Here is a 13,413-nt window from a genome sequence, read left to right on the forward strand (position 1 = left end):
AATTAGCAAATTGCCACCAGAGGCTGCTTGTCTCCCAAAAGTTTGAATGCCTCGTTAATATTGGAATTTGTTAATATGAAATTTGAGTAAAATTATTTGCGATCAACCATTAAATTAAATTTCCAAGAATAAATTAAAACTTTAGTCTACTAAACTGATAACACATTTTTAATAATTACTGTTGTTTTTTAACAATTCAGAATTTCCCGCCTCGAAATTCGCCGCGATTTCTGCGCCAATAGGCTGCGCAGATAGATTTCTCGAGTCGCGTGTCTCTGTTTTGCTGCACTTTTGCTGAATAAAGAAATATAAAGAAATCAGTCTGGACAAAATGGCCGACCGGGTAACATCGGCTGTTTGTTGCTTCTCCTTTATTTTTTACCTATTTCTTTTAATAAATTGCAATTGTGGTGAAAGGTTTGGTGATAAAGCGACATCCTTACATATTTCTGAGGACACTGAAAATACACGAATTAAAAAATCGGTTATTATCGAGAGAAATGATGAAATTAACGATGACGATGAAACGTCATTTACGAGAAAACGTAGGGATGCTACGGATGCTACTACGTCGAACGAATCAAAAATCGTCGCTAAGGTGAGCATCTTATCATGTTATTGATTAAAGTTTCATCCGAGGTTATCGAACAGTGCGTCTGCACGTCTAGAACTTTCACCAATCGCACTATTCCACCGGAATACTAGTTGTATTTTTATCCTACTCAAATGTTTTTGCCAATTATTTTCCTCAGTAATCGTTCTTACAGTTGAAATTAATTCGGTCACCGTTGATATTAGGACAAAGTATTTGCATTTGCAAAGCTCAATGCGGTGCAAACGAGAATGGGGATTGGAGTAATTATCGTATTGAGCTCCGTGCGCGTATAAATCAAGTCAATTTGACGGAAGCTGCGTCGTGACATACCCGTTTGTTATTGCCGTGTTGAGGTCACTAACCGCCTATATAGGTCCTTTTTTCCAAGTACGGACAGTGCTCGTAATTTATTTCTACACGTAATTAAATTTTCTTAAGATATGCTCCAAAAAAAATTCTGAATAATAACGTTTTGTTAACTATTTTTGCATTTTCGTTAACAAAGAAGCAACAAAAAAAGCATTACAAACAAAGACGTTATAAACTTTCTTGGCTGTAGGTACAATATTATCAGCTCGTTTTTATTTTTATAATCTCTTTGTCATTCTGCAATGGAAATGTTCTTTAACTCTGATAAAGATGAGCATTGCTGATTAATAACAACCGGTATTGTGTTGATTTATTTATAGATTCATACTAAAATCTTACAATGTGATCAGTATGGGGTTGCTTTTGTAAAAAGATAAACAATAATAAAATCCATTATATAGAGGAAATATAATTTAAATTCAAATGATTAAAATCGCCACATTACTATTTCCTCAGCAGTGTTTTTTTATATTTTCCTTGAAAGATAACGTTTAATTATTCAAAAAAAAAAAAAAATTGTAAACAAAGGAAATACAAAAATAAGTAAAAGACAAAGAAGTTAAAATGTGTTTTCCAGAAACTTGACCACTGTCTCGCTCATTTTTTTACTTTTACTTTAAACAATAACTATTCTAAAATTATCTCAGTAAAGTACTTATGCCAAAGCACACTTTAATAAAGTTTCAAAATTTTAGATGACTTCGTTTAGTGATTATAAATAAAAAAGTACGCAAAATATTGTCGCACGTACCTTTCCCAAACTGCAAATTTAAAATGAAAAATTGATAAATAATATTAACGCCATTTTTAAATATTTGAAATTCATATATATGACTTATATTTAGTTAAAACAGATGAAAATCAAGAGTAAAGTTCATTATTTTAGAGATAGGATTTTATAAAACACTTCCAAGTCTTCCCCATAAGTTTTTTATTTGGTATTGCTATTTTAGGTTAAAACACGATGACTATTATTTTAGCTATTCATAATGCGGACTAAAATATTCAATTTTAAACTTAAGAAGATGTTAGAATTGATTTATCAACGTTGAGTCCATTTAAATGTTAATAATGAACACTTTTGAATAAAAAAATTTGTTATTCAATGTCCGGTAACGTTTCATATTTATTAATCATAATATAAAATGAGGGGATGTTTTGAAACATTGAAGAAAAAATCGTGAAAATGGTAATTGTTGCTCAATTTAAAAATATTTTTTTTTTCATAGTCGCATCAGAAATACATTGCTTGACCTCTTATATTTGCATACTCTCTTGGACAAATCTTAATTTAAAAAATATATATGGCTCTTCGAAAAAAAAATTGTTTTCGAAAATCTTATCGTCTGAAATGGTCATCTTTTTGGCAATTGCCCTAAATAAGTTCTTGAATAGGTATAAATGAAGGGTAGATTACTGTATAAATAATTCTTAAAAAATCAAATACACATTCTGATAAAAAGATTTGTTCGGATTCTAATTTTTTTTTTTTAAATATTTAGTAATTAAAAAGAATTTTAGTTAAAATTCTAGCATAATAATTATTATTTTTTCTTCTCTTTGGTATTGATATTTTTTGAAATTATTATCTTTTGTTCAAAAAAATATTCCCAAATATGGGACGAAAGTTGTTATTTTTGTGAAAAATTGAAAACTCGATTCTAAATCGTTGTCCAAAACCCTTTTTAAAAACCTGTGAAGTTGTAACTTCAAAATTCTTGCACGATTAATCAAAAACTCTATATCTCGGGAGTAAGTTTTTATTTTTCATTTAAACAGAAGAATTACATTTTTTATCGCATTCCGCAGCCGAGCCTCCTCCAAAATGGATAACTTTTTCTGATTAAACTTTTGTAGCATCAATTAGGCAACACTTCCGCTTGAGAGTCGACGTTTGTTTTATCTTAAAGTGTTGATTTATATTTTACAGACCGTTTTTTCTGCTAAAGAAAGATGTTCATTTGTAATAAAACAAATGTTAAGACTTTTTTTTAAACAATCTTGTGATGATTCACAACTTAAACATCTGACGAATAAATTTAAATAATATTAACAGGCGTTGTGATCAGGAAATATAATTTAAATTCAGGAATTTACTGAGTAAGCAAAATTGAATAATTCCTCCGTTCTTATCAAAATCTAAGATTTTTGAGTTTTTTAAATGCTTATGTATTATTTGTGGTTATTTTTTGAGAATTTGTTATAAAAATTAAATAATTATTCAGATTATAGATTCTGTTATAACTAAAAAATGGTAAAACATGTGTATGCAGTTGTTGAGTGAAATCAAATATAGAATCTTGTCGGAAACTACGTAATTTGAAAGAAGAGGGGAAGTTCCCTCTTGATCTCTGTGAACGAGGCCCCTATTTCTACTGCGGCACATCCCTTTAATGTTTAATCTCTTAATTCGGACCATCATACAATTCAAAAAGGCCTTTCATGACTGAAGTTCTCCTTTCTTATAATATATAATAGTCGAATTTATAACAATGGTGAATTTATTGTAAAAATTACGTTATGATAACAATTAATACTTATTTAGCTTTAGATGAAGCGAAAAAATTTTCTTTATGACAAATATTTATTGAGAAAAATTCGGGTATTTTTTTTCTTCTAACGCAAAATCTACTTCTTTCCTACTTGATCATTTTTTTTTATTATTTAGTGGAGAATCAGAAAGAGGAAAATGTGATTTTTTAATGTATCGTATATTTAATGTAAATTATATGAGAGATACATTTTTTTCTCTTAAATAGGTAGAAAATTATCAAAATTCTGTATGAAAGAAGCCAGGTAGAATGTATTTTGTTAATTAAAAAAAAAATGCAACAATATAGCCCATTTCAATGTTTAAAAAAATTAATTTAAAGTCTAATAAAATAAAAGATTTTAAAAATTTGATACAAAAAAGTTGGAAAAATTAGAAGACATCTAATCTTTAGAAAAATAATAGTAAACCTCGAATGACTATATTTTAAGTAAATTTCATTGATACCTTATGATTAATTAGTTCATATAATTCGCAAAAATATGTCTTCCAGAAAGAAAAATATAAACATTTTTTTTACTTATTTTTTGTAGCTTTAAACATTTTGCATTATGCAACAAAATTATTCACAATAATGGTGCTAAGTTTGTGGGATTTTTTTCTAGAATTTTACCTTTAAAATGATTCCAAGTACATTCAAAATTGTTTGATATTTTAGATTTTATTAAAATTTTTAAAAACCTGTGAAATTTGCACTGCTTTGCAGTATCTTCTTTAAAAATGACTTCATCCTGGCTCATTTTATAGAGAATTCCGACAACGTAGTTTCGATTAATATTTATCACTTCAGTCTGTGATAAATAAATATTTTCATTACGACATAAATTTGGCATACGTATATTATTATAAATTTTCCATTTTTATACGTTGATGTGAGATAAAGTCTACGAAAATCGTAACATATCTTGTCTTATTTGCAACATCCTCGATTGCTCAGAGGATTGATACATAGTAAGCTGAAATGGTATATGCAAAGTTTTCACTTCTGTCAACGGAAGCCAGGTAGTCGTCTTATTAAGATAATTTTATTTTAATTGCTTATGATGTAAATTTCAGAAAAGAGTAAGAAAAACCGACTCACTTATAATTTATTCGTAAAGCTGATTAAATTAAATGTTTTTTTGACTTTTTAAATACATGTAGAGATATTTTCTGAAATAAATATACAATAAAAATTTTATTTTATAAAATATTTGTTACTTTTCTTTAACTGAAATAATGCTGGGAACATTAACCTTTGCAAAAGTAGCAAAAATACCACCAGCAAGTACGATTAAAGTACTGAAAGCAGTTCAAAGAAATATAAGTCGTCACTTGAGTTTCTATATAAAAATCACCATATCTGAGCGGTAAACGTATTTTACACTCGCGGAGCATCTGGAACGTTCTCAAAATTAGTTCACTTTCTGATAACAGTAAAACATGTTATCAATTTTTTTCGTCCTTTTAACATAAAAAATATATAAGTTAATTATGTTTGTATTGTCTATGAGTTATTATCGCATTTACATGTAAGTGGCAGGAATGTATACTGACACGAAAAAAATAAACGCCGTCGGTTTGGAGGTAAAGCAGCTGTGATAACCAACTGATAAAATATGGCAGTGTCATCAGACCGACCTTCTCTTGTATAAAAATTCCTCTGCGAAATTTCTTGCATTTTTAGACAAAGCATTGAAAAACAAGAAACATACAGCAATTGACACTGAAAATTACTGTTTCATTAATGCAAGCCTTTTAATAAAAGGGGTGGATTTGGATATAATAATAATCTTCCAATTCATTCATTCACTTTCTCCAGATCTAATTGAAATAATTGAGAGTTGCACATTTTTAGTTTAATGGGTTTGTAATAAACAATTTTGAAATAAATTCCTCCAGAAAAAGTTAAAAAACAATGAAAAATTAAAGCAATAATTTCGCAAACTCAAGCCCTTAAAATAAGAAGATTTTATAACAAGGCATCGAAAATGGAATAATTACTTATTTGTAAATGCTCCAAAATATTTGACCTTCCTAACTTCACTTTAAAAAAGCAATTTTGGATTAAAAGGGTTAAAATTGTGCAAATTTAAACACTGAAAGCATGTATAGCAATCTTTTTTTCTATTCTTTTTTCCTTAATTTTCCTGGTAATATCCGAAAGGAAGTTTCTGCAAGTACCGAAATATCTGGATATTTGTACTAAAATTTAATTTAAATTTTAATTGAAAAATATTTTATTCAAAAATTTTATGAATGAATAATAATTCGAAATTAAGCGATTTTAGAGTTCTGAATGTCTGTGTTGAGCGCTACATTTTACATTGTTCCCTTTTACAAGTTTTAATTTTGTAATTAAAATTGAAATGGTAGAAATTTGAAAAGTATAATTTACCGTTTGAAATTTTTTAATTTTAAGGGCATGCTCTTCGGTGACCACGTGACCAAACTAGTCTCCGGTTATGAACATTTTTTTGGTGTTCACTGTGTCCACACGGAATGAGATATCGTGTTTAAAATTTGACGGATTAAATAAAAGGCACTAAAGGACGTTTGTATACATCAATATGCTTATCATTTTAAAGAAAGTTTATTTATAAATTGATGAAATGGGATATTACCATTCGAGTTATAGCACTTTGCAGATAATGTTTGGTTTGATGCATTTCAGATTTTTTGATTCGCGTATATTGAGCGTTGACACAAATTTCGGATTAAATCGTCTAAACCATAAAAAAATCAATAGAAGCAATAAAATTTGCACATTCGTTGCAAATAAAAAATTTAGCATCTGCGCACACGTAATCTATCATTATTTCTGGAGCATTTTTAGCGATTTCTAGGGGAGAAAAAAAACTTTGAACGTCGATAAAGTCGAGATTACGTGATTAAGTTCGTTCATGTAATTTTTGTGTAGAGAATGAAATGATTTTAATTTTTTTGGTCCTCACTACGTCCACACGGATTGAGATATCGTGTTCAGGATTTAGGAAGTTATACAGAAAGTACTAAGGAACGTTTGTATACATCAAACTGTTTATAATTACGAAGAAAGTTTTCTAGTAAAATACTACAGGAATAGGAAATAAACTTTTAACGTCTATAAAGTAGATGCCTCGATTAAAATAATCGAGGAACATCTTAGAATGTGCTACTCGAAAATCCGTGCAAGTCCCATATTGAGAAATGTGCATTTTCAGAAAATAATTAAAATGTTCTAATGGCTATATATTCTTGTGGATTTTTTGTGCTGGTGTGAAACAATTCTAAGAATGAAAATAAAATTTTGCCCGGGGGAGAAAGACAATGCGAGTCCGACGCTGAGCCCCGCTAGTTGGTTCACTGTCAACAATACTTGTCAGCTGATCGATTCGACGTCAAGAATTATGGAAGTTGGTTGGAAAACTGCGACGAGTAAATTTTAGCACGTGGCTGGTGTTGCTCTGTTTCCAATTTAAAATTTATCTTTTATTTTTAGGACCAAAAAAATGAAAATCATTTTACACAAAAATTTCATGAACGCAGTCACTTGATCTCGACTTTATCAACGTTCAAAGTTTCTTTTTTTCTCCGCTAGAAATCGCTAAAAATGCCCAAAAAAGAATGATAGGTTACGTGTGTGCAGATAATTATTTATTGATTTGCAACGAATGTGAAAATTTGATTACTTATATTAATTTTTTTCAAGGTTTAGTCGATTTAGTATAAAATTGGTGTCAGTGCTCAATATGAGCGAATCAAAAAATCTAAAATGCATCAAACCAAAAATGATCTGCAAAGTGCTATAACTCGAATGGTAATATCCTATTCATCAATTTATAAAGAAACTTTCTTTAAAATTACCAATATATTAATGTATACAAACGTTCTTTAGTGCTTTTTATTTTATCTGTCAAAGTTTAAACACGATATCTCAATCCGTGTGGACACAGTGAACACCAAAAAAAAGTTGATAACTGGGGACTAGTTTGGTCACGTGGTCACCGAAGACGATTTAAATTTACTTGAAATAATTGATATTTTAAAGAGTTTGAGTATAAGAAAGTTTTAATATCAGATTTCTTGATGACTAAACATTTTGTCAGCTTTAAATGTAGTTCGGATTCGTTTAATTGTCAATGTTCCGTAGTAGATATTTTTTCATTTTTAATGGTTTCCCATTTAATTTTTATTTTAAACGTTTTATAGAATAATTCACTCTAAAATGTTTACAATTTGAAGTTTTTTTTATATTTTGAATATTTAAAACGACGGTGAATTTATTTCCTGATCTTAAAACAAATTTCTATTCAATACTAATGTTTAAGAATCATTTTTTATGTAATAACAATTTGAAATTCTAGAAGTTTGAAATTTTAGAACTTTGAAACATTCAATTTGGGTTTGAAATTATAAAATTTTAATCCTTTGCAATTAATAATTATTTAAAGTAAAAGGTTTCAATTTTAAACGCTTTTAATTTAAAATAATACAATTTCAATTCCTTTGAATTTTAAATGATTAAATTTGTCAATTTAATTTAATTTTTCAATTTCACACACATCAAATTTCGAATTATTCAAGTGTAAACGCATTTATTCAGAAATGATACAAGTTTAATACCCTTTCGCTTTATTCGAAATGTCTCTTTTTACAGTTTTACCTCATTCAAAATTGTCTAATTTGGAGCATTTTTAATTTAATAACGTTCAATATATTTGTTTTTTAATTGAAAACGCTATCGATTTGAAATTGTTAATTATTGTTTCAAATCTTGTTTAAACTTATTAGTTTTTCTACGCTAAAAAATGTTTGAATTAAAGAAACATTTGTTTGGCGCTATATCAAAGGAATAATTTGCTTGATTCAATATTTTTCTGAGTGCAGCTTCGACCTTTCATAGATTCAAGGATTAAAAATAAAAGAAATCAGCATTCGTTTGAATTAAAATACTGAGTATATTGTATTTATATTTAAAAATTTGACCACTAATGGATTCTTAAATTTTTTATATTTTTATTTTAATAACAAAAAAACAGAAACTCGAAAGCGCGCTTCGCGTACGTGCATTTACTGCTAGTTCATGAATAGAGACTATGTAATCTTATCTAAATATTTTCCCAAGGTAAAACATAATGTTATGGGTTTGCTAATCTAAGTTTTGGATCAACAACTGCTTATTTTATAATTTAAATTTACCTACAATACTACAATTGAAATTAGCATGTAAAAAACATTGTTGATTCTTTTCTTTGAAAATTGATCTGCACCCAAAATTCAAGTAACTATGTATCATCTCGACATTGATTGAATTTTCCTTTATTTATAATCAGTGAAGATTGCAGATAGTAATTGACTAATTTAATAGCTCTTATACCACTTTTTTTGCTGTTTTTTTCCGGCAGTTCAATTATAATAGATAACTAAACATGGAAGAGTTAATTACTTCTTCAAGATAAATTTCTTAGAACCTTCACACGATTCAGCAAGTGTATTATTACTTTATCAGCAATAAGTTATATCATATGAAAATTAGTCATCCTGCTGGAGTAACTATATATAGGTATTCTCAAATGACACATTATTGTGTCTAAATACAGACATGCCTACACATTCAAGTTAAAACAAAGGAAGTATGATTCACTTCACTACTGTTAAAGTCAGTAGCTAATATAAAGATTCGCCTTTATAGTGCGATCAAAAAAGACTACTCCAAATAAAATTTCATTGCCTAATTTTTCATTGCACTTTATAATTACACTTTCGGTTTTTGTATGAATTATGCTGATAGAATTTCTTAAAAATTTTATTTAATACTATGAGCATAAGACAGAAACCTTAAAATATATTTATTTTAATAACGTACTTTTGTGAGTATTTTACTACCCTTCTTATGAATTTTTTAATTTTTAAACAAGTATAAAACAAAAATAGATGTGCGTTTCATATACATAACAGCATTAAAAGAAACTTAAGCTGAAAAAAATGACAGAGTTAACATTCTTGAAATGTCAGCATTAACCCCTGGGCTTTTACTGTCATAAAAATGAGTAGAGTAATCCAAAAGTTGAGTAGACAGCCTTGGAATCAAATTCATGCGCAAAATGCGAGGCATTCAAAAAATACATTTCAGAGTATATGTGTACTCTGAATTCTTAAAATAATCACCACAAAATTAACGCTGTATGTGTTAAACTTTATTACATACCTTTCTAAAGATATTTGTAAGAAGTTTTAATTTTCCTACTTGATGGTAGCAACTTTTCATAAAAATGTGTCCATTCGCCACGTTATTGATAGTTGAAATGCCCTTACGCGTTTTTTATAGTCTAAGTTTTAGTGAAATATTAATTTTGTATCCATCATTTAAAAAAATTTTAAATTATTACAAATCCAATTCAGTTCTAACAGACAAGGTTTGAATTGTGAAAGGAATCAAACTTGACATTTACACTTTGAGCAAAATGCCATTAGGTCAGAAAATTATATAATTAAAAAATCGTTCTGAATTCTGAAAATTCAACTTTAAGAAGAATCTAAATTGATTCATTTAAAAATAAATTGCGTTGACAATTTTTAAATTTAAAAAAATATTAAAATCTTCTTTTAAATTGGAATATAACACAAATTTGTTCAGAAATGTAAAAATTTAAATTGAAATAAAAATTATTCAATTCTTTTCATTTTTATAATGTTAAATGGAATAATATTTTTAGAAATAAAATAAAAAATGTATAACATTCATAAATGGGCAACAAGTTGTAAAAAATTGAAACATTTTTGTTGCTACAAAATAAATACAAAGTCGTTTTCCTCTCCATACCAGTTCAGGATTTGGGTCGGAAGGAAAAGGGTCGTCTGAGTCAATATTCATTAGAAATAATAACATCAGGTGCAGTTTCGGTTCATTTAGGCAAGATTTATTTCAAAAAAATGTTCTCCGGTTAATGTTTCTGTGTTATAAATAGTAAGACTAATGTTTAGAATTGGGGGAGTTTTTTGAAACATACTTTTTTCTTTTAAGTCTTCTTTTTTTGTAATATGCTTACACAGGATGACTTTGTTTGGGATATCTTTCTATATATTGCTTTAAAATCCCATTTAAAAATTTTGAATCCCTTTGTTCCAATAGATGCTTTAAGAATATCTAGTTACAAAATTCGAAAATTTCTTAGCAAGATATCAACATACTATGTAACTTTAGGTTTTAATAATTCAGTTCTTGCAAATATATAAAAAACATTTCAAGTTCTTATTGTAACTGTCTTTATTTTACTTCAAAATTACTATGTCTTTAATTTATTTATTTTACCGGTGATACTGAATTTATTTATTTTTAAAAACAATATTATTATAGAAAAAAGTTAGAAGCACGGAGAACTTCGCCCTAAAATGTTTGAATGGGCGCTTTTTTTATGGCCAGAAAGGTATGAGGCTGAATTCTTAATAAATTTGCTGCTGTAAAAAAAAAAGTGAAATAATGACATTTTTTCAACACGTTTGCTCGGATTGTTACTTTTGATTAAAAATAAATAAAAAGTGTGATAACACTTTAATTTAAGAACATAAAATAAGCTTTAAAATGAGCCCTTAATGAATATCTTAGGACAAATAGTTTACGAGACAGAAAATATGATAGAAGGACAGGGGAGTACTTTTTTTTAACATTAATATTTTGTAAAAAAAGTCTGTTGAGTTCAATTTTGCTCAAATATGTAATAGATTGTGAATCTTGAGGAAAAAGTATGTTTAAAATGTGATTAAAATTTTTCATAATGCTTATAATAAATCGTTATAAACGATATATTTTTTTTCTATACTTACAGCTGCCAAAGAAGTCTAAAAAAAATGACCAAACAAAAACATTCACCCTTAGCTGCACGGTGGGAACGTGGGATCCCACCAACTTAAGTTCAGATTGTTGCCTTTTAATTAATTTTTAACGTATTTAGGTCGGGTTTTTTTGTTCTCGGGCTAATTTATTAGCTAATTTATTCAAGATGGCGATTCCAAAATTTAAAAAAAGAGATATGCGAGCTTGTAAATCTATACTCGGAAGTTCCTGGGGTCGCTAGTTACAAACCTGAAGTCAGAGTTTGGAAATATTCAATTTCCAGTAGGCGAATTCAAGATTGCAGTTCCAAAATATTGAAAAAATAGATATGTGAGCTTGAAAATCTATACTCGGGGGGTTTTTGGGGTTGCTGATTATGAACCTGAAGTCAGAATTTGAAAATATTCAAATTCAAGATGGCGGTTACAAAATTTTGAAAAAAGAGTTATACGAACTTGAAAATCTATACTCGGGTTTTTTGGGGATGCTGATTACGAATTTGAAGTCACTAAATTCAAATTTAAATTAGTCGACCAAATTTAGTTGATTGATACGTATAGATCTTCGAAATCGTAGACGAGATTTTGAACAGATTGATTTCAATAATGTAGGCATTTATGGAATTTCGCGATTTTTTTATCACGAATTTAAAATTTCATCAAAATTTCAACCACAATTTTTGTATTAGTGTTGGCCATATTAGATCTACTTTGAAGAATTACGAGAATCTAATCGTAGATCAACAATCGTACTCAGCAATCCCAAAAACACTTGAGTATAGATTTTGAAGCTCATATATATATATATATATATATATATTTTCTTGACAATTTTGAAATCGCCATCTTGAATCTGCGATCTTGAATTGAAAATTTCGAAATTCTGACTTAAGATTCGAAATCAGCGACCCCAAAAGCCCTCAAGTAGAGATTTTGAAGCTCATATATCTCTTTTTTCAAAATTTTGAAATCGCTATCTTGAATTGAAAATTTCGAAATTCTGACTTCAGATTCGTAATCAGTGACCCCAAAAACCCCCGACTAAGAATTTTCAATTAAATTCATTGAACAGAAAAATATGTGCAACAAAGGTTTAAGAATCACTGAAGAGATTTAATAAACTAAACGTAAATCAACACTGGATACAATAAATTATTTCTTTAGAACAATTCATTTTCAAATCTGATTGGTTCTATACTTCTCGCAGAGTCACTCAGCGACGCAGTATGTTGTTTCTAGAGAAAATTGAGCGACACGTATTTAAATTTTGATTTTGTTTTTACTATGCCTAATAGATTTTCTAAAAAAGACACCACATACATTAAATAAACGTTTGGGTTCATCCTTCACGGATATCTGTTGTATCCAGTTTTTAAAATACTCATTAACCCTTTTTTTTTCTTTTAATTATAGTTTTTTAAATAAATGTTAAATATCTAAAGAAACGTCACTTCAAGTAATAAGGACCTAAAAATTATTGGCGAATTAAAATAAATTGTATTACAATTTATTATATAATATTTTTAGCAACGAATATAATGCGCGTAGAACTTTAGAAAATTAATAATTAAAACCCACCTTCCTCAAGGATTATATTTTTTTGGCCGCTAATTTTTGGATTCTGAAATTAAAAATTGTTTCTTGATACTTTAAACTATTAAAGTTGAGAATCTAACAGTAAAATCCCAATCGCAATTTTTTTGCAACAACACAGATGTATCATTGCTTTTTCTTTCCTAAAAAACGCATACTGTTAATTAATAAATTTATATCTCGTAAACTATTGGTCGTAGGATATTCGCCGAGGGCTCATTTTAAAGCTTATTTTATGCTCTGGTAATTTGTTGGGATTTCACGTTTTTGGTTAATAACAAAAATTGATTATGAATTCAGCCTCGATCTTTATAGGGCTTCAAAAAGACGTCAATCAAAACATTGCAGGACAAAGTTCTCTGTGCTGCTAATTTTTTGTAGCCAATGGCATCGCACTGTGGATGCCAAACTGTGACAGCTTTACCCAAAATATAATAATATAAACGTCACGCTAAAAATTAGTTGTAGAATTTACCGAAGCATATTTTATAATATATAAATCACGAACAAA

General features: G+C 28.3%; 1 protein-coding gene across 1 annotated transcript in view; it reads left to right on the top strand.

The window, feature by feature from the left end:
• The first annotated feature begins 331 nt into the window (after positions 1-331).
• Positions 332-13,413, top strand: part of LOC117167450 (sortilin-related receptor-like) — a 64,716-nt gene continuing 51,634 nt past the window's right edge. Inside the window, exon 1 of the mRNA XM_033352406.1 lies at positions 332-598. Coding sequence (XP_033208297.1) covers positions 332-598 — 267 coding nt within the window. The remainder of the gene's footprint in view (positions 599-13,413) is intronic.

This window comes from Belonocnema kinseyi, chromosome 2 (assembly GCF_010883055.1).
Source record: "Belonocnema kinseyi isolate 2016_QV_RU_SX_M_011 chromosome 2, B_treatae_v1, whole genome shotgun sequence".
NCBI classification, from domain to species: domain Eukaryota; kingdom Metazoa; phylum Arthropoda; class Insecta; order Hymenoptera; family Cynipidae; genus Belonocnema; species Belonocnema kinseyi.